This window comes from Nyctibius grandis, chromosome Z (genome assembly GCF_013368605.1).
Source record: "Nyctibius grandis isolate bNycGra1 chromosome Z, bNycGra1.pri, whole genome shotgun sequence".
NCBI lineage: Eukaryota > Metazoa > Chordata > Aves > Nyctibiiformes > Nyctibiidae > Nyctibius > Nyctibius grandis.
In genome coordinates, this window is record NC_090695.1 from 90002859 (window position 1) to 90022900 (window position 20042).

General features: G+C 42.9%; 1 protein-coding gene across 2 annotated transcripts in view; it reads left to right on the top strand.

Moving 5' to 3' along the window:
• The window catches only part of ABCC1 (ATP binding cassette subfamily C member 1 (ABCC1 blood group)), a 54143-nt gene that overhangs the window by 32368 nt on the left and 1733 nt on the right, over nt 1-20042 (top strand). The window contains exons 17-31 of one of the 2 annotated variants that reach the window (XM_068424073.1): nt 1088-1264; nt 2342-2509; nt 2895-3072; nt 6338-6382; nt 8277-8361; nt 9140-9278; nt 10197-10404; nt 11262-11572; nt 12447-12646; nt 13186-13312; nt 13702-13803; nt 14860-15006; nt 16239-16397; nt 17881-18047; nt 18824-19018. In XM_068424073.1, coding sequence (XP_068280174.1) covers nt 1088-1264; nt 2342-2509; nt 2895-3072; nt 6338-6382; nt 8277-8361; nt 9140-9278; nt 10197-10404; nt 11262-11572; nt 12447-12646; nt 13186-13312; nt 13702-13803; nt 14860-15006; nt 16239-16397; nt 17881-18047; nt 18824-19018 — 2408 coding nt within the window. The remainder of the gene's footprint in view (nt 1-1087; nt 1265-2341; nt 2510-2894; nt 3073-6337; nt 6383-8276; nt 8362-9139; nt 9279-10196; nt 10405-11261; nt 11573-12446; nt 12647-13185; nt 13313-13701; nt 13804-14859; nt 15007-16238; nt 16398-17880; nt 18048-18823; nt 19019-20042) is intronic. The other variant, XM_068424075.1, reaches the window with a different exon arrangement.

Genomic DNA, 20042 nt, shown 5'->3' on the forward strand with positions numbered 1-20042 from the left:
GAAGAGACAGCCTTTCAAATGAATGCATTTTTTAGCCTGATTTCCTGTCAAGCCACGTATGTGCCTTAGCCTGCACTCTGTGTAATTGCCTGTTAAGCCTCGACCCAACAACTTGTAAATCTGGTGGTTTCAGATTTACCCAAATAGACAGAATGATGGAGGTCTCACAGATAAGTATTCTGGCAAGTCTTGTTGGCAGCAAGGTATGAGGCGGGGAGACCCTATTATACATACTCCAGCCTGAGGAAGAGCAGTATTGGTTCATACCTTCTTAGGCATCAGAGAATTGCAAGGAGAGAGGGTACACCCAGGTACCCAAACATGGGAAAAGCTGCTGTTGTTGTTAGTAATTTCTTAGACATCAGAGTTGCACAGAGCTCACAGAGGAAAAATGACCTGGAAGTAAGTAAATAAGTAAAAAGTTCTTGTTTTGGATTTTGCTGCTATAATGTATGGAAAGAGAATTATTTTAAGAGCAAAACAAATATGTTGCATTTAAAAGTATGCACATTTGGTCACTTCCAAAATTGTTCTGGCAGAATAAAGTAGGTGAGATGTGAATCACTGATTGTGCAGAAAGAAAAGGCAAAACTAATCTTAAAAGCAAAATACTTTGCAGTAGCTCACTCTCTTCCTTTGAAGTGACTTTTATATAAAAACTACTCCTATTTTCTGCAGAAATCTCTCGGCAGGGATGCGTTTGTTAAATGCTTGCATTCCAGATTAAATTGGTTTATGCAGAACATAATTTATAAGAAAGAACTAATGACTTTTGACATTCAGTAATTGTGCAAAGATATTCTCTAAACAAGTGTACCCTCCAGGTTTACGTTAGAGAATCATATTTTGTTTGAAGTCCGTTATTTTCTACCAACACATTTTGTTGCATTCACTTGCAGAGACGATTATAAAAATACCATTTTGGAGGAGGTGGTGCCCAGGAACTACTTCATGCAGTTTTGAACTTACCATAGGCAATCCGTGAGGTGGTTAGCATTGCCTGCCTCACAAAGCCCTGCTGTGCTTTGACTTCGTGGGCAGACTTTTAGTCTGAAGTACTGAATAAGGAACTTTATTTTTCTTGCAGGGCTCAGTAGCCTATGTTCCTCAGCAAGCCTGGGTCCAAAATGCAACTCTGGAAGATAACATTATCTTTGGAAGGGAGATGAATGAGAGCCGGTACAAGCGTGTGATTGAGGCTTGTGCACTGCTGCCTGATATAGAGATTCTTCCTACTGGGGACAAAACAGAAATAGGAGAAAAGGTATTTAAATACTCACTCTACCATAACAGTGCTGTTGCTTGTAGTTAAGGCCATGTGACTTCTATTCTACTTAACTTTAAAGTTGTATTGAATTTAAAACATTCAGAGTAGAAAACCTGTAGAATAAGAGGCAAATTTCAACAGTATGTTTTCCTTGTCTTTAAGCCTCAAAGGGGAGGAATCCTGTCCTCAATTACAAATGCAAAAGCATTTTGCAATGACAGTTTTTAATCATCTGTAAGTTGCCGTGGTCATAGAGCAGAAAAATGTATGGAAACAGGAAGAGAAGAATCTTCTGAACACTTCAGTTTCATTTCAAACAAGCACAACCCGCCCCCCTAAAAAAACCCTAAAACCCAAAAAAAACCCAAACCACAAAAAGAACCACCACCCCAAAACTGGCACGTCGTTGCAAAAGTGTGTGCAGTGTGGGATTTAGAAACTTGCATAGATGTTGTAGCCCTCTCCTATGGGACCAGGACCGGGTGTCCCCTAACCACGTGGCCAGCAGGGTATGCGTGTGTAACCTGCTTGGTGTTCTGCTGAGCTGATGTTCTCCAGAAGACAGGGATATGTAGGGATATGTGCTTTGCCTGCTGGCTAGTTACAGGTAGGGTATAGCTGCCAACTGACAGCCCCAGGTTCAGTAAAGGGTGCAGCTTTATCTTCCTTACTGGTCAGCAGGCCAACCAAATTGTAGAGTGTGAACAGAGTTTGTTCGTTAAATCAGAGGCAGCGCTGCAGAAATACAGCTGAGAAGAAAAGTAGCTTCTGAATGTACAGCGTTAGGTAGGTCGGTTCAGGTTAATTGCTTTACAAGACTAGCAAACACTTTTTTTTGACTAGCCCCTCACTGACAGTGAGAACTTAATAGGTGTGCTTCCTTCCAAGAGGACTTTGACTGTGATTGTTTATGCTAGTGTGGTAGTGACGTTATTCGTGATGGAGATCCGTTTCATTCAATGTTGAAATTTCTCTAATTTGCATAAGTCAACTATGACTTGTGTCTTTCACGAACTGTAGCAAGGCATCTCTTTTCAGCTGTAAATAAAGGATCATATTTTCTTGTTTCCCCAGGGTGTGAATTTGTCTGGAGGACAGAAGCAGCGAGTCAGTCTTGCTCGGGCGGTTTACTGTAATGCAGATGTCTATTTATTTGACGATCCTTTATCAGCTGTTGACGCTCATGTTGGGAAACATATTTTTGAAAAAGTTATTGGACCAAAAGGAATCCTGAAAAATAAAGTATGTCATAATGAGATACTTGTCTCTAGAGGATGATTTGTTTTTCTTTGCTGAGTTCAAATGATTCCAAGTTTGTCCAGTTGCGTATTCTGACTTTTGTTCCAAACATCTGAAAAATGAAAGGATCCTTCTGAGAATTTTAGGGGACTTCTATAAAGCACTGAGTTTTTTATAATGACACGTGCTCTGGTTTCTGTAATTCAGAATTCTTTTATGCAAAAATCAAGACCAGGACAGTATTTTTTCTTAAAAATGCTGCATGCCTGTCCATAGTTATTACTGTGTTATACACAGAATTCAAGCAGCATGAACAGTAGTTCAACCATTGTATTTACTAATTTGACGTGTTGAGATGTTAGAAAAACTTTTTTCTTTTTCTATTTAGACACGGGTTTTGGTAACCCACGCGGTCAACTATCTGCCTCAAATGGATACAATTCTGGTAATGACTGACGGAGAGATCTCTGAGATGGGCTCCTACCAGGAGCTGCTGAAGCAAGATGGGGCTTTTGCTGAGTTTCTTCGTACATATGCTAATACTGAACAAAGCATGGAGAACAGCGGTAAGCTTACAAATAAGTTCTCTTGGAATAAGCTGATGAGTGGCATGTTAAGGGAGTAATGTTAAAGGAAAAATATTAGTAGTGGAAGGAAAGTTAAATTACTGTTTCTTGTGATATACCTATAGGTAGTGGTGCCTATTTCTTGAGGGCATTGAAGGTTGTGAGATTAAACACACATTCTTTAAATTTAGGAGGATGTGGAGCAGATCTGTAGTAAAATTCCTCTCACTTAGAGCAAAATTTGGATGGTTGTGAGATGAAGTAAAGGCCAGCTGGGGTTTATACACCCTTCCTGTGTGTATTAGGATGTGTCTTCATGCAGATAACTCCTTTGGGGATGGGGAGGAGGAAGCAGCAGCTCATTTCTCTAGCTGATGTTCCCTGACTCCTGCTTCTGCTTTACAAAACAACTGTAGAGCTGCACTGATAACAGAAATATACTTTAGATTTTTTTTTTTTCCCCTGCAGACGGCTGCAGTATTGGATTTTAGTGAGGGAACTTAGTCTCTTGTCTCCAGCCTGTTTTCTTCAGCAGCTTGCCTCTGGTGATTTCCCAACACTTCTCCATATACTTATGTTGAAAAGTATGAGGGGTGCTTGCACTGTGCTGACCGGGGTTGAGTTGTTGGCATGTGCTTGAGGCCTGTTTGGTAGCAAATGCCTGCTCTGGAGTGCTGCAGAGCAGGCTCTCCAGACAAGGAAGGGATTGAGCCCACTTTTCCCTTCATCTTCCATTTGGAAAACCCTTGGTGCCCACCCATTCCCTAGAGGGAAAGCAGAGACGTGCTGGCACACAGACTGTCCTTGGAGGCTGTGAAGGAGCGGAGTTTGTTTCCTGGATGTGCAAGGTGCCATCTTGTCCTGGGTCCCCCTCACACATCCAGCTGTCCCTCATGGGGAGCTGGGTTTGGGGGTGATGTGTCGAGCTGAGGCTCAAGGTCAGGATGCCCTGCTGTAGGCGAGCTCTCCTCTTGTAAAGGTCTCTTGATACTTCTTGGTTGTCACTCTGCAGACTGGGACGCTGGTTTGGGTGGATGCTGTCTGTAAACAGTGAGTGCTGTCTGGGTGGGTGCTCCCACTGTGAAAAGCACTTTGGGAAGAGATTTTATGGAAGCAGAATCAGGCTATCTTCTGTGTATTTTCTGTAGGTGCTCCTATAGCTACTTTGAGCACAGACAGACTTGTTGCAGTCTTCAGTGTATGGGACTTCTGGAGACAAATTCTCTGTGCTTCCCTAGGAAGTTAACAAGTTGACTTGTACAAAGATTTGCCTCCTTTAATAGCCTTGTTTGTTCTTTTAGCCTTTGTATCCTCCTCTTGCCAAGTGCATGGTGGGTTTTGAAGTCCTTTACATTAAACTAAGTTATTTCACTTTTTCATTTAAATCCTGAATCTTCTTTTGGAAAGTGAGCCAGTGCTTTATCTTTCGCCATGTTTCCCTGCAGTTGTCTAATAAAAGGCCCTTTTAACTTCAGTATGACCCTGGTGATTCGGAGGGGATTGCAGTATCACAGGGTTGGCCTATTTGCAGCAAATTTGTTTTTCAGTTTTAATCGAGTGATCTGCCAATGGTAACAAGTGAAAAATAGGTTCATTATTTGTCTGTTTCACAGGGATAATAGTGATATTTATCAGATGTGTAAAAGATCACTAAATATTATTTAAAATCTCAGATTCTTGGATAAAAACAGAGTAATCTGTGATGGGAGTCAGCCTGAGCTAGCTGGAAGGGATCTACACACCCACTTTAAAAGGGAGGCTCCATTATGTCTGAAGCTACATGTTGGCAGCCTGAAAACACTTAAGCTGGAGCAAAATAGAAAACTCTGGATTGGTGCTTTCTGGCTGGAATACATCCTGCTTCTGCAAGGGTGGCAAAGCCTCTCCTCCTACCCAGCCTCTGAGGTTTGGCTGTGAGTCTGCTCTCCATTGCCTCCCAGCCCTTTTTCCCCATTGGGATTCCTGAGGGTTACCTGCTGTGTGCTGTACTGTTGCCTTTCCCATCCTCAGCTTCATGGTGTTTCTTCTGGGTGTGGGAAACTCCCCACTCCAGAAAGCTTGCCCCCACATGCGTCTTCAGGATGTCTTAGAGGGGAGGTGTGAGCTCCCCCTTCTTCTCCAGCGTCCTACTTGATGCAGAAGGCAGTGACAAGGGTGGCAGCAGTAGCTGCTCAGGCCCAGGGAGTGCAATGTGCAGCGCCGCTGCTTTCAGCTGTGGGTACATGAAATGGATGCCTTACTGTGTCTACGGTGTGTCATCTCCTCCACAGCACAGTAACTGGAACTGCATGTAAAATTAACCTACCAGATTATATAAAAATCATCCAAATTCTTCTTGCTTTTGGCAGTTGTTCCATTCTCTGGCATTTAGTGTGGCTGATTTGCTGATGCCAGTACTGCTCCTGCCTGTGCAGGTTGGCCTGGAGTCATAGATGTGCCCCTGACTCCTGCGAGTGCGTTTCTGTTTTGGTGTCCCCCTCTCCCTCCCTCCAGACTTGCAGCTGTTGATGCAGTACTTCTTGCTATACAGGTAGCAAATAGTTACTTTAAGGTTACCTTTCTTATGACTGTTTTCCCGTCTCCAGTACAAACTAAAGCAGCGGATGTTAGTTTTTGTTTTAATGTGTGTGGGGGTTGGGGTTTTGCTGTTTTTTCCAAATGGCTTCAGCATAAACTTTGGTTTGTCCTTGAAAAGCCTGGAGCTATTTTTAGTGTTTGTGGGGAGTAAAAGTGGCTCTGCAGAAGTGCAACTACACTGTAAGGTTGAAATATTTTTTAACTGTCTGGTTCATCTTTGATCTTGACTGCAGTGCCTGAAAGACAGAGATGTACAGCACAATTAGTAATTCTAAATCTGGTTTGCACTGTGTGATTCTTGAATGAAGTCTCTTCCCACCACAGGGGGAAATGCATATGGTAGTTCCCTGTACATAGTGAGGTTTTTCTGTTGTTGTCATTATGAGGCCACTTTAGAGTAACTTTTTTTTTATTGTCTCTTCATTAGTGCATGTCTTGAAAGAAAGGACGTTTCTTGATCAGTCACTTGTAGCCATCTGATTTAGTTTTTTTCTTGTTCCTCAAGGTTGTCTCTTTTGACTGTGTATGAGGCTTGGGATTAAAAAGAGGTCCATTTCAGCAAATTTGATCCTGCCGTGGGCATTTATGGTTTTGTGGTTTAGATTGTGCTACTTGGATGCATTTGTGTTTGTAAAGATTGAAAATGGTTGAGTGTGTTCTGGAAAAAGTTAATTATATATACTTTTAGACTCAGATCCTTCGTTAGAAGGAACGATTCAACTTCTGGAAACAGGTAACTGCTTTTTTGCCATGTGGCTTTATATTAGTGCTTGTGTTGGAGTAATATGAGTAGCTGCAGTTCATTTACAAGAGATTGCGTCATTATTAGAAGAATTTCTTCTGCACAATAGAAGGTATCAGCTTGGTTTGCATGTTACTTGTTTGTGTGATGCTACAGCAGCTGGTGTGTCAGCTTGTGGATGACTCAGCAGCAGCAATTCTTTATCTCAAACACTTCCATGAGGAAGCTTTAAATAAACTCTAAAGATGCACCCTGGACATAGGAGGGTAGTGAGCGTACCCAGAGAGGCATTGTACAGGATTCAGCCCTGAAGGTCATTTTTGTTCTCATGTGTATTCAGTACTTAACAGCTGTTCCCTTTTATCATTTCTCTACATGTTTTTCAACAGAGCCCTTGTTAGTGAGATTATACCCTAGGTGCACATGCCAGATTTACTGTGGCAATCTTGAGCGTTTTCCGTTCTCAAGAGGCAGATGCCGTATAAGCAGGAAATCTTTGTGGCCTGCAACACAAAATCAAATATAAGACCTGTTAGGGCAGGATGGTTTATTCGCGGTTTTGTTTTGTTCATGGCGGTTTAGAACTTCAGTGATGCTCTGGAGTGCTGGAATGCTTGCTGGTTTTCGTATGGGAGCCTTTCAAAAGAAATGCTATCAAGTGCTTAAAATAACCATCAGTCCCATATTGGTTTGCTCTCATTCGTGTAAATAAAAATAAGAACTAAGTCATTGAACTTTCATATTTTCTGCTTTTTTCTGCTTCTAGACCACACTGAACAGTTTAGCCTTGCGTTTTTAGAATAATGAACCAATGTTCAGTTTACGGACACAGGAGGGGACAGCTTTATGTTTGAGCAGTCCACACTTAATGTATTGATGAACTGTTTCATGCATATATTTTGCTTTAGTATAAAAACCTGAAAACTTCAGACTCTAGATCTACACAAATGTTCTCACATATCTTTTGAATAGATGCAGGTGGGTTTTTTTTGTTTGCATAAACCCTTTAAAATGCAAAATTATTTTTTTTTGGTTACAAATTCTGAATTAACTTTCATACGTGAAAATAAGAGTTCCATTTAATTGATAGTTAATTTTTTAGGAGTCAGTCATTTGGTTTGTATTAGGAAAATGATGACATAACTTGAATCTAGAAGTTTTATTCATAGCACTGAATTAAGTTGCTTGGAGAAAGCTTAATATTTCAAGCTGACAGGTTTTGTGAAGTGTTTTAGACAATTGTTTCGTGTGCTGCATCTTGTTACAAATGAAATGTTGTGGGATAACAACACTTTTCTTTTTTGAGAAGTGACATTCATAGAAAGATCTCTTGCTTAAATTACTCTTATTCCTATGGTTGCTTAAAAACACCAGACTTTTGCATGTTGCTTCCTGCTTAATTCTGTAGGAAGGCTCAAAGTTAATAGCACATGCCTTCTGTTCTTACAGCTTCACTTCATCGTTTACTAGAATGTCTTCTCATTGCATTCTAAAATGAAAATAATTCATAGCTAACTGTGTAAAAGATGTGGTTTGAAAAGGAGTGGTTGGATTGTTTGGGTTTTTTTGCCACAGAGTGGAGTGAGTCAGTGTGACTTGGTATTGCATGCTTTAGCATCAAGTATGTCCTCATAATTATATTACATTATTATTACTGACCTACATTTGGTAGAAAAATAGAAAAATAAATATTCACTGTCTTGGCAACTAGTCCTGTTGGGGGTGGAACTAAACTGATTTGTTCACTTGGTCAGTTACTTGTTAGTGTATGTAAATACTTACTTGTGTTCACCCCTTTGTTTGCACATTAGGACTGCAGCTGGCATTTAGGATTGAAATGAAACCTTTGTATCTTTTTGCTTACCGTTCTCATGTTTACCCATAGATACAAATAGTCCATCTGGAAAGGAAGGAAAGCCTATAGAAAATGGCGTCCTTGTGAATGAAGACCCTGGAAAGTTGATGCATAGGTGTGTAGTCTCTCTTTTCCTTTATTTCTTTTTCTTTTTTTTTCTTCTCTTTTCCTTTTCCATCCTGTTACTCAGTCGTGAACAAACAGTAATTTGGTGTTTATGGTATTTGTTAGAGGAAAAGGTATCATGCTGGATCCAGCAGCCTGAGAGAGACGAGGCTGCTGCTGCTGCTGCTGCTGCACGGCTCCAGGTCCAACAGCAGCAAGGCTGAAAATGTACTCCCAGCAGGCACACACACGTAGAGCGTACGTACACACCACATGTATACATGGCTGGCCACACAGATCACGGACACTTAGAGCACCCACACAAGCACAGTACTGAATGGCCTCATCCTGTTCCCATCTCTGGCTGAGCAGGATGGAGGTTCAGTAGTGAGAATCAAATAGATGTGTATGTACAGGGTGGATCCCTCCACTAGTTGGGCTCAGACGCTCAGTCTGCCCAATAGCTGCCCCTGGATCCCAGTCTCCCCAGTTGCTGGCACCTGGGCGTACGAACCTCTGAAGTTGCAGCCCTGCTCCGATTGCTGGTACAGACTGTTGCACATGCGAGTCTGCACACACAGAGCTCTTGTGCTACTCTTGGTTCCCTGTGAAGAATCGGTTGTGTTGTAGCAAGATACCATGGGTTTGGCTTTGACTGGTTAGGAGATTGATTATCACCAGAATAACGTAAGCTACTGGCTTGGAGCCGTGGACTGTTGAAGTCTATTTATGAAGTAAACACGTGGCCTGTATCATGCTAAGACTGAAAGATAAATGTCTTCAAACAGGCAACTCAGTGACTCTTCAACATACAGCAGAGACACCGGGAAGTCACAGCACCAGAGCAGCACAGCAGAGCTGCAGAAGCTGCCCGCTGAAAAGAATTCCTGGAAGCTGACGGAGGCCGACACAGCAAAGACCGGGAGGGTAAGGTCTCCCATTCCCGCTTCCTACACTCTCTTTCAGTTTCAGAAAAATCCACCGGGTTCAGAGGAAAATAGCTTCCAAAGACCGTGTAACTGGGCTGAGAAGGGTCTGAGTGGATTCTTGCACTTGCTACTTGTTGCGTAGTACTTCATGGAAGTGTTGCCGTGTCCTCTGCTCCCAAAGCTGAGCCCCAGGTTTGCGTACAGAAAGAGTGCTGACACCAAAACTTGTAAGATGATGGGCCTGACCACATCAAAGTTTAAAAGAAGAAATGAAAACCTTGCAGCTATTTCTTGGAGAGAAGTTGTGACAAATTAGGTGACCTAATGAAATCTGCCCTTCAGTGTAAGGAGCTGGAATTGACTCAGATGAATTTAAGCCAAGTTTCCACTGTAGACACAAGTGTCTAATCCCAGGATACCCAGGGCTTTCTGAGAAACCTGAGAGTGAGGTTCCTGGGAAAATGGCAGTTACACCTCCTAGCAGTGTTGCTTGAATCCTCTGGTTAAAGAGAGATCACAGGGTACAAGCCATGTGGAGCAAAGATTTAATTAAAAGCTATATAATCTTGTGGTAAAAAGAGAGAGCCAAAAACTGGAACTCCTCAGTGAAGTTTTTGGCTCTGCCATTGATGCTCTGTGTTACTTCAGGCAACTCTCTCCCTACCCTTCCCTTCCCTTGGAAGACAAGGGAAAGATGATGTGTGTCTGCCCTGGAGGGATGTCAGGTTTGGCACGTCTCCATAGAACGCTTTGCAGCTTGTGTTCCCAAGCAGTGGCTCTCTAGAATGCAGCTGCTGTGTTTTCATGGCCTGATGCAGGGATGCTGACTTTAAATAGGGGTTGAAGAAGGGGGAATTGCTGGTTTTGAAACTTAATCTGCAAAATGAATATATCTTTTTTTCCCTTCTGTGTTCAGGTAAAGGCAACAGTGTACTGGGACTACATGAAAGCAATTGGACTCTTTATCTCTTTCTTGAGCGTTTTCCTCTTTATGTGTAATCATATAGCCTCCCTGGCTTCCAACTACTGGCTGAGTTTATGGACAGATGATCCTGTTGTCAATGGGACACAGCAGTACACAAATGTCAGACTGGGAGTGTATGGAGCACTGGGAATTTCTCAAGGTTTGCTCGGTCTTACCTATTTTAAGATTAGCTGGTTCAGAATGTTTCTAATGCTCTTGGTGGCCTTGTATCCCCAGAACTGGAGCAGCAGTTTACTAAGGATTTGAGTGTGGGTTTTTTTTTCCTTCATAGAGAGGTGAAAAACTTGAGTGAATAAGAAGAAAAGGCAAGCAAACAAACCTACAAAATTATGCAGTTAGTGAATATGATTTTCTTTCGCTTGTACAAAACAAGAAAGAAAGTGGTTTGCAGGGGCTGATGAGCCAGCAGTTGGTGACAAAATGTCTGACCCAGGAAATGGCTCTTTGGCCTGTAAACAAACAGTGCTCACCTGGTCCACAGGAACAATTTGTCACAGGAGGCCATGGCTATGCTGCTCACCTTGCAGCCACGGCTTGGCTGAGCTCTGTAGGCTGGTGTTTCCCCTGACTGAGGGTCCATCCAGGGCACCACAGGGAGGCCAGCTCAGCAGCTTTTTATGTGTCCTCTTTGTGGTCAAAGTTTGTTTGCCACGAAACCTAACACCCCAAATACCCTACTTCAGAATTGCCATAAAAATCCTGCAATAAAAACTAAATGCCACCTTAAAATTCAGTGGTGTTAACGAAAATGCTCAAATATTACACAAAATTTTGTAATGGAGAAACAGCTTCTTCCATGAGAGAAACATAGTGTTCCCACTGGTGGGTTTGGTTTTTTTTTTAAATCACTTTGAGTAATTGCTGAGTCTACCTATAGTGAACACCAGTTCTCAGGCTTATTGTACTAGGGACGTGCTGATGCTAAGTGATGACAAAATGAAGGAAAATGTTTCGTGTGACAGGTGGAAGCAGTTAAAAACAAGCCTTCTTTTCCAGGTATTGCTGTGTTTGGCTACTCGATGGTTGTGTCAATAGGAGGAATATGTGCTTCACGACACCTGCACCTCAACCTGCTGCACAATGTCCTCAGGTCTCCAATGAGTTTCTTTGAACGTACACCCAGTGGAAATCTGGTGAACCGTTTCTCTAAGGAGATAGATACCATTGACTCCACCATTCCACCAATCATCAAGATGTTCATGGGCTCCACATTTAATGTGATTGGGGCTTGTATCATCATTCTGCTGGCCACACCTATAGCTGCAGTCATTATTCCACCTCTGGGACTTGTCTACTTGCTTGTGCAGGTAGGGGGTTTTACCTGGGGGCACTGGGACCAGCAGTCCCTCATCCTCTCTTATTTAAGACAGTTCCTTTCTGACTCTGCACTGGGATGGATTTTAATGTGTTTGACTTGAGTCATGCTTGACTGACTGGGCTTTGTGTGGTTTATTGATTAGCTGACATTAGCAGAGCATTTCCTTCTGTTGTCAAGTGTAGACTGACTTCTGTGCGGAAGGTAATCCTTTAATAACTAAGCAGACTTTATAAAAATGCCATTAGATTTTGAGGCAAATTTTGTATAGCTTGTTGCTCAGAGCCCCAATACGGAAAATGTAGGGGCTTTTCTAAAACTTGCTTCCAAACAAAAGAGTAGCATTTAGAGGGGTGTGTGTGCATTGCTGATGTGCCTGTTTCATCTGAATGTTGTTTACAGAGCAAGGGAAATGATGGCAGCCTTTCACTCCTGTCTTGTGTAGGCAGGGTGTGCTTGCTTCACTCTTGCTTTACTCTTACAAATCTAGTAGAGCCAGTACAGATTGGAGAGAAGCAGCTGGGTTTTGATCTTTGGCTCTTGAATTAGTGAATCTATCAGGCCCCATTAGTAAACCTTAAAGGCAGTGATGTGTGTGTTCTGTAGTGTTGGAACTAAGCTTGCAGAGAAGAGAAAGGGGAGAAGATGGCTATCGCATGAGATGGTTTGGTTGGCGGTTGTTTAAAGACAGCAGAGCGGATGTAATTGTCTTTTTAGGCCTAAAAGTGTTGGAGAAGGCATGTATTCCCATGTGTAAGTTGAATCTCTGTAACTAACAGCCCAAATGGCAGGGAACTCTTATGATTCCCTTTGTCTTTTCAGACGCAGTCTGGATGTAACCATAATTCTCATACTCTGATTTGCAGAGATTTTATGTGGCCACTTCTCGCCAGCTCAAACGCCTTGAGTCTGTCAGTCGTTCTCCCGTATATTCTCACTTCAACGAGACCCTCCTGGGAGTCAGTGTCATTCGAGCCTTTGAGGAGCAGAAACGTTTCATAAAGCAGAACGACATGAAAGTGGATGAAAATCAGAAAGCTTATTATCCAAGCATCGTTGCAAACAGGTAACAGGGGGGTTGAAATATTGAAAGGCAGTTATAGAGGGAGGACATGGTTCTGCTGCCTGTGCTCCTTATCGATCCCAGCTCTCAGCATACTTGTCCAGGGTAGGGAAGCCTGTGTGGGTGTATCTGTTTCACAGATGTTTTGCTTAAACTTCTGTGATGGAATTAAGATAATTTTTGTGATGGAATTAAGATTACTTCTGAACTACTTCTCTTCCTGAGAGTTCCTGCCTTACTTCTGGGTAATATTTTTTTAAAGTTTTGATTCATTGATCCCAACGTTAACCACAGCTGCTTTCTGAATTAAGGTAGGAATTTATGCACCCAAAAGGTTTATTAATTTTGGATGCCTCTAGGTTTGCATGCTGCTGAAGCAGAACCTCGAATATCTTGCAGTTCCTGTGTCACTGGCAGCACGCACATGCGATATTACTAATCTTTTCAGAAACAAGATGTGTGACAGAACATTGGTTGGCCACATTCCTAAATCTCTGTGGGTGAATTACCAGAAAGATACATGACATTTTTCTATCTTGCAGGTGGCTGGCTGTCCGTCTGGAGTACGTGGGGAACTGCATTGTCCTCTTTGCAGCATTGTTTGCAGTGATTGCACGTAACAAACTCAGCGCAGGACTGGTTGGCCTCTCAGTGTCCTACTCACTGCAGGTAATTTTAACCTTTTTTTTTTTTTTAAAAAAAAAAAAAAAGCTCTGCATTGTAAGATTTCATGGAAAAGTCAGAACCTTGCTACAGCTTTGGAGGGAAAACTAATATAAAGAACATAGGAAGAGCATAATAACTACAAATAGCATCTGGAAGGATGCTGGGAAGTTCCTTCTGTGCCTTGCCTGTGTGAGGGGATGTGGCTAAGACGACTCATACCCTGCATATTAAAGGCTTCTGGACTTTTCTCCTGTCCAGCACGCATTAGCCAAGATGTTGTCTGTGTTTATGCATTCCATGAACTTGCAGTGCTTTGGTTGTTTCATGTTTTTTATTTATTGCAGGTAACATGTTTAGTGTAAACTACTTCTAGACTTGTTTTCTTCTTGCAGATTACAGCGTACTTGAACTGGCTAGTTCGCATGTCATCTGAGCTGGAAACCAACATTGTTGCTGTTGAAAGAGTCAAAGAATATGCTGATATGGAGAAGGAGGTACAGTGAGTTGTCCACCACACCTGTAGAAGTCAGTGCCCTGTTCGGAGGCCTCACCCACAGCCTGGCTGAATGGGTTGGAGAGAGCAGCCGGGCATGTCCTCTGGGCTGAAGGGTGGGATAGAGCTTAGTGCTGTCAGTGCCCTCCCTCCAGGGACAGGCTGTATCTTAGCGGGTAGTTCCTGTGGGTGCTTTTGAGGTGTATCCACTGATATTTACACAGTGTTATTCTGGAAATGTGCCGTTCTGCCCTGGGCTAGGCTGTGGAGCTGTACAAATGTTTTGATTTCCTAAGTGCTTAAACATTATTTATTTTTTTTATTTTTATTTCTCTTTTTGCTCTTAGTGTGAGGAGTGAAGAGGTTTTACTTTTTTTTGTTTTGATTTGAATAATCACCTAACAACTAATCTCATCTGCAGTTGTGCCTCTTTTGGCTGCAGAACAAGAGTTCCCTGTGGCTTCTCTTTGCCGTGCCTGCCACTTGAACCTGACTTGAGGCACTATTTTTGCAGCCAAACCTTATGAGGACCCTTCCTAGAACTTTTTCTCAGGTTCTGGTAGCAGACCAGTGTTTATACAGTTAAAAGCCTTTTTGTTTGGCACTGGCAGTGAATGCAGTGGGGTGTGTTCTCTCTTCTCCCCCTGCTGTGGGAGGCTGAGGCAGCAGATGTTTACTTTACCAGCTTGTTAATCTTTTAGTGCTTATGTCTCAGTTAAACTGCTTCATAGTTGCATGTTTGGCTTCCCCAGTGGTTTCCATACTGTGGTGGGGGTGTACAAGCAGGTTAACTGAATACGTGCTGCCTGTATGAGTCTGCCATTTGCAAGAGGAAAGTTTATCCAGCAAATGGTACTTGTGATAGCAAAGCCCTTGGCTACATACACCATTTCATCTGCCTTGGGGCAGCTCTTTCCCTTTCTTCCCATCATCATCACAGTTCCTTTTGCAAATTACACACTAACAAGGATTTTTCGTAATTGCTTTCCTTGAGTCTTCTGAGCCCATGTCCAGTTGAAGGAGGAACTGATCAGATACGTTTGTGTGGTTCTTTCAGGCTGAATGGAGTATTGAACAAACCGCCCCAGCGACTACCTGGCCCGAGGAGGGGAAGGTTGAGTTTCGAGGCTATGGTTTACGTTACCGGGAAGACTTGGACTTGGTTCTGAAAAACATAAATGTTACCATAAATGGGGGTGAGAAGGTAATGACTCTGAATTTATAGTAGTGTTACTGTTTATAAGTCTGCATGCATTAGCCAAAGAGAGGTCTAACCCTGTTCTGTAGTGTCTTGGGTCCTTAAGAACTAGAAGAACTTCTGTAGAGTCAGTCTTATTGTAACTGGCAGATGTAGCGGGCTCTTACCCTTTTCAAGGTGTATTCTGCATCATGGTATAAAGGTAACACTATTATGTGGCTTGTGAAGTGTCTTTTGGTGTGGATTCATAAGGGTGTGAGGTTTTTGCTGTCTTCTCTCCCCTTCCCAGGAGATTTTGCTAATTTGTATGCCATAAGCAAAGAGGAGTACGGGTTGCAGAGAGATTAAGTTAATTATAGTCTCAAGAAAATGAGCTACTAAATTGAGGGGGGGAAGCCCTGATGTAGTGAGGCGGGAGTTGCAAGGTGACACTCTGCAGGAAAAAATGGAACTTCAGAGCAGATTCTCTGAATCTGGACGAACTGATGGGGAAGTGTGTGTGTGTTCGCTACTGCTTCCTCGCACATGCATTCACACGTATCCCAGCCCAGTCCTGCGTGGATTCTCTGACGTCTAATAACAACGTGATCTTGCAAGGCAGCATAAAAGGTAGCTGCAAGACTGATCTACTGTCTGGCTTCCTTATTTGTGGTATCCAACTTTTGCATTTGCTTTTTCCTCAGTGCATGCTTTCTGCCTACAAATACGGGCAGAATACTACCTCAGGAGTGGTGAGAAAGGGCAGATGGCAAGAGATATATCAACCAACTACAGTAGCAATCTTTTATATTTATTTAGAAAAAGAAGAAAAGAATCGGTGAAGACTTCAGTCTTAACTGGCAAGCAAAACATACACTGAAACCAAGTACTTTTGGTATATTTTTGCTATTAATTCAAACAAGATAAATCTCAAATCAGCAATTATAACTGTGGAGCATGAACCAAACAAAGGATTAAGGAAACCTTGGCCTTCTCTACCCAATTCCATCTGCCTTTCTAGGAAAATGGAAGACTTTCGTGATAGGATTGTGAATTTTGAGACTGCTTTTTGTTCTTGTTTTTTTGTATCCAGTGATTTTTCTTCCCCTTTAGTCAGCCTCAATTTGTTATGCTGGTTTGGGGTGTTGATAGCCCAGCAGACATGACAATCTTAGGAAAATGTGTCAGTTTCAGGTTGATGCTTGGAAATGCTTTAACTCTTCCCCAGAGTAAGTTGTTCCTGTATTTCTTCCCAACAGATCGGAATAGTTGGAAGAACAGGAGCTGGAAAATCCTCCCTTACTTTAGGTTTGTTTCGGATTAATGAAGCAGCTGAAGGAGAAATTATTATTGACGGAATTAATATTGCAAAGATAGGGCTCCATGACTTGCGGTTCAAGATCACCATCATCCCTCAGGTAGGTGCGAAATCCTGCCATTACCAGAACTCGATTTGTAACAATGCTGTTTCTGTAATGTAATGGGGAGAATATATTTATTCCTTTTCTGACCTATAGCTATGAAACTGCGTCATTTCAGCATACTCTTTCATGGACTTGAAACCAAGGTTTTCTCCTAGACCAGCTTCGATTTGCTTGTGCTGGCTAACAAGTAGGAGCTTGGCTATGGCCAAGTTGTGATGTGGAAGCAAAACCTTGGCCTTTGGACTCCTGGGCTTTGTCAGCACCCCACGCTGATCGCTTAAATGCTATAGACAGTGTAGCCTGAGTGGGGAGATCGGATCCCAGCTGAACACCTGATGGGGGTCCCTTAGTTAACTTGGGACCATTGCTCTTATGGCCAGTAGAGGGGAAGTAAAGTCTGAGTATTTCCACTGATGGAGAGCCCTCAGGGGAGTTTTTCTGAGATCGGTTTCCACTTTCATTTTAGGTAGTTCCATTCTTTTTAGAAATGGAATGAAGTTACTGTGTAGTCTAGTTGTGAGGGATTGGGATTTTGCGTTGCTATTTCAGGCTTGGTATGCACTCTTGGGGCCCTTGTACAAAGCATTGTGACTTTGGCAGGGTGCGAGGCATGCAGTACCGTTCACTCACAGAAACCTGTACATAACCATCCCAGGCTAGCCCAGAAACTGTGGGTTTGATGGGCCCAAACTTTTGGAAATATGGCTTTACAAGCACTCAACTTACAGTCTTAAGTCTTCTTGTTCTTACTGTGTATCCTTTATTGCCTGCCTGTTCCAATTCAGAGTAAGATCGTAAAATGTGTTTATATAAATCACCGTTGCAGCACGCTGGCAAAAACAAGCGAGCACACTGTAAAAGGTTTTCTGCACCACTTCTTTTGGAAATCTGAGGGAGACTTTGCTTCTCCTTTTGATCACTTTGCATCAGTCTGACACTACTAGGTCAAAAGTATTTCCAAAGTAGTATTTCTCCATGTCCAAGAAAAAAATGCATTCATTTCATTAATACTGCAGCTGAAGACTTTTGAAATATTTACAGATCATGTAATAACCTAAGAAGTGGAAAGTTGACCTATTAGTCCCTGCTGACAGAAGGCTCGTCAGGGTGTGCGTGTTCTTTAACTCAGTAGCCCAGTAAAAAGAAAGTTGGCTGGGTTATTTTTTGGTTGTGGTTTGTTTTTTTTTTTTTTTCTTCCCTCCCTGGATTCATGAGTTACTGACTCATGGAAAGGTCTGGAGTGCCAGCATCTGCAGAGGGCAGAGGTCAGGCCCTCAAGAAACATAAGAAATAAGAGTGAGGGAGAATAACTTGCTCTTATTGGAAAAAGTGAAAAAGGTCTCACTCCTAAATTGAGTAATCAGCTTGCTTGCAAATGCATCTGGACACGTTGTTTTCATTTCACTATCTTAAGAAATATTTTTGGAGCACTTGCCAGGTTCTGTGTGCATTGTCAATCACCTCTTTCTGTGACTAGGATCCAATACTGTTTTCTGGCTCTCTGCGTATGAATCTTGATCCTTTTGACCAACACTCTGATGAAGACATCTGGAGGTCTTTGGAATTGGCTCACCTGAAAAACTTTGTATCGTCCCTTCCTGATAAACTTCATCATGAGTGTGCTGAAGGTGGAGAGAACCTCAGGTATGTCCAAGAACTGTACTTGTGAATATTGCCTTAAGAACTAAATGAGAACTGAGAGGTGTGTGTGTCCCCTCCCATCTGCAACAAGACTTTCCACTTCCAGAAACCTTACAGCTCACTTGGGACAGTATGTAGCTAGACCCTAGCAACAAGCACTGCAGTGTGGGGCTCCCCCTCCTCGTCTTGTATGAGAATTTGAGGAGGGAGTTGGGGAATTCTTAGTGTGTGACCAGGCAATCAACCAACTTGGTTTTATTCAATGTGTTTTTAAACTCTTAGGTTTGGGAATTCAAAGTAATTTAAGAAATACTCAGTATGCTGCGAGCTTTGACAGCTTGGGCAGTCTTAGAAAGGATTTTAGTAGCAGCAGCCTGCTATTTATAGTGGACCCTCTGAACCTACCATGGCTCTTGCCCAACAGATGCAGTTTTTCTAAGGGAGTTGTTCGCTTGCTTTTTGCACCATAGCAGAGATATATGTTCAGTCTGTAGAAACCGTTGGAAGTCCAGTCCTCAATACTCTATTGATTCAGTTATGCTGAAACCCTTTGTAATGTATTCTCTTATTACGTTGCCAAGACCTCATTGTGAGGGGGATGTAGTTTCAGATGCTGTTAGGTACTCTGCAGTGAAGTAATAAGACCAACCTTATCTATTCTGCTGGATTCTTGGCACCCACACTTTAGAAGAGTTCTTACAAGGAATTGCTGGGCTTCAAAATGAATACTGCAAACTCGTTTTGACTTTTTTCCCTACCCTCCCATCCCATCTGCGTAGCGTGGGACAGCGCCAGCTGGTGTGCCTGGCACGAGCTCTGCTCAGAAAGTCCAAAATCCTGGTTCTAGATGAAGCCACAGCTGCTGTTGATCTTGAAACAGATAAGCTTATACAGTCAACAATAAAGTCTCAATTTGAAGAGTGTACTGTATTAACGATAGCACATCGTCTGAACACAATCATGGACTACACAAGGTAAAGTAATACTGCTTCTGTCTTGAAGAATGGCATGTGTGACCTGTGTTGTGCTCCACTTAAATGAGCATCTGTGTGTCAGCTTGTGTTTCCCAGTGTATTTGTAGTCACCTCTCCGCAGAGTTGCTGGAATCCCTGTTTTGATGGGTGGGGGGTGTGTGTGTTCTGGCTCGCGGTGGCTGTGCTTGGCTGGGGAGCTCCTCTGATCCCTCTGTTGTACTGCTGTTGTGCCACTCCTGCCCAGGCAAACTGAGAATGGGAGGGAGGTGAGGACAGGAGTCTATTTCTGGGTCTTGCCCTAATTTAGGCACAGCTGGAAGAAGCATCAGAGCTTTAGGGAGCTCATACCCTAAACTACGCACAGACAGCATAAGGAATCAAAGGGGCAGGTCCTGCACTTGTCTGAAGTTCATTCAACATTTCTCTTTCCATCACTTTTGGTTATAGTTCCTACAGCCTCCCTCATCCACCTGGCTAAGGTGTGGTTGAGGGCAGAGGTGTTATCTCATAATTTCGGTTTTAAGCTCTCATGTCCTTTTTGTCACAGAATGGAAGAGAGCAAAGTGACCAGTGATAAGACTTTTGTGTACATTTGTAGACCTCTCTTTGTGCTGTCAATAGTAAAAGATAAGAGACAGGAGCATTGCCTGCGCCCGGCCCCGCACCAGCAGTACCGTCACCAGATGAACACCCAGTTCAGTCACGGCGGGTAACGCCGTGCAGCAGCACCTGCTAAGGCCCTAGCGAGCATCTCTGCAGCGCCTGGCCAGCTAGTGGAGGTAGCTGAAGGCAGTGTTTTAACTGTGAGCTGGCTTTCCTGACTCGGGTGACTTGCTTTGTAAACGTCCTAATTCCAGTTGCACGTTAGTTTCACATCAGCGATACCTGCGTTTCTGTATTGTCGGCAGTAGCTGTGTAACAGCAGTTGATGTGGTGCAGTGTTATGGGAAGGTTATCCCAGATCGTGCAAGGTCTTAGGGGCTCTCACTCACCTTGACAAGTAGTGCTGCCATCTAGTTTCTGA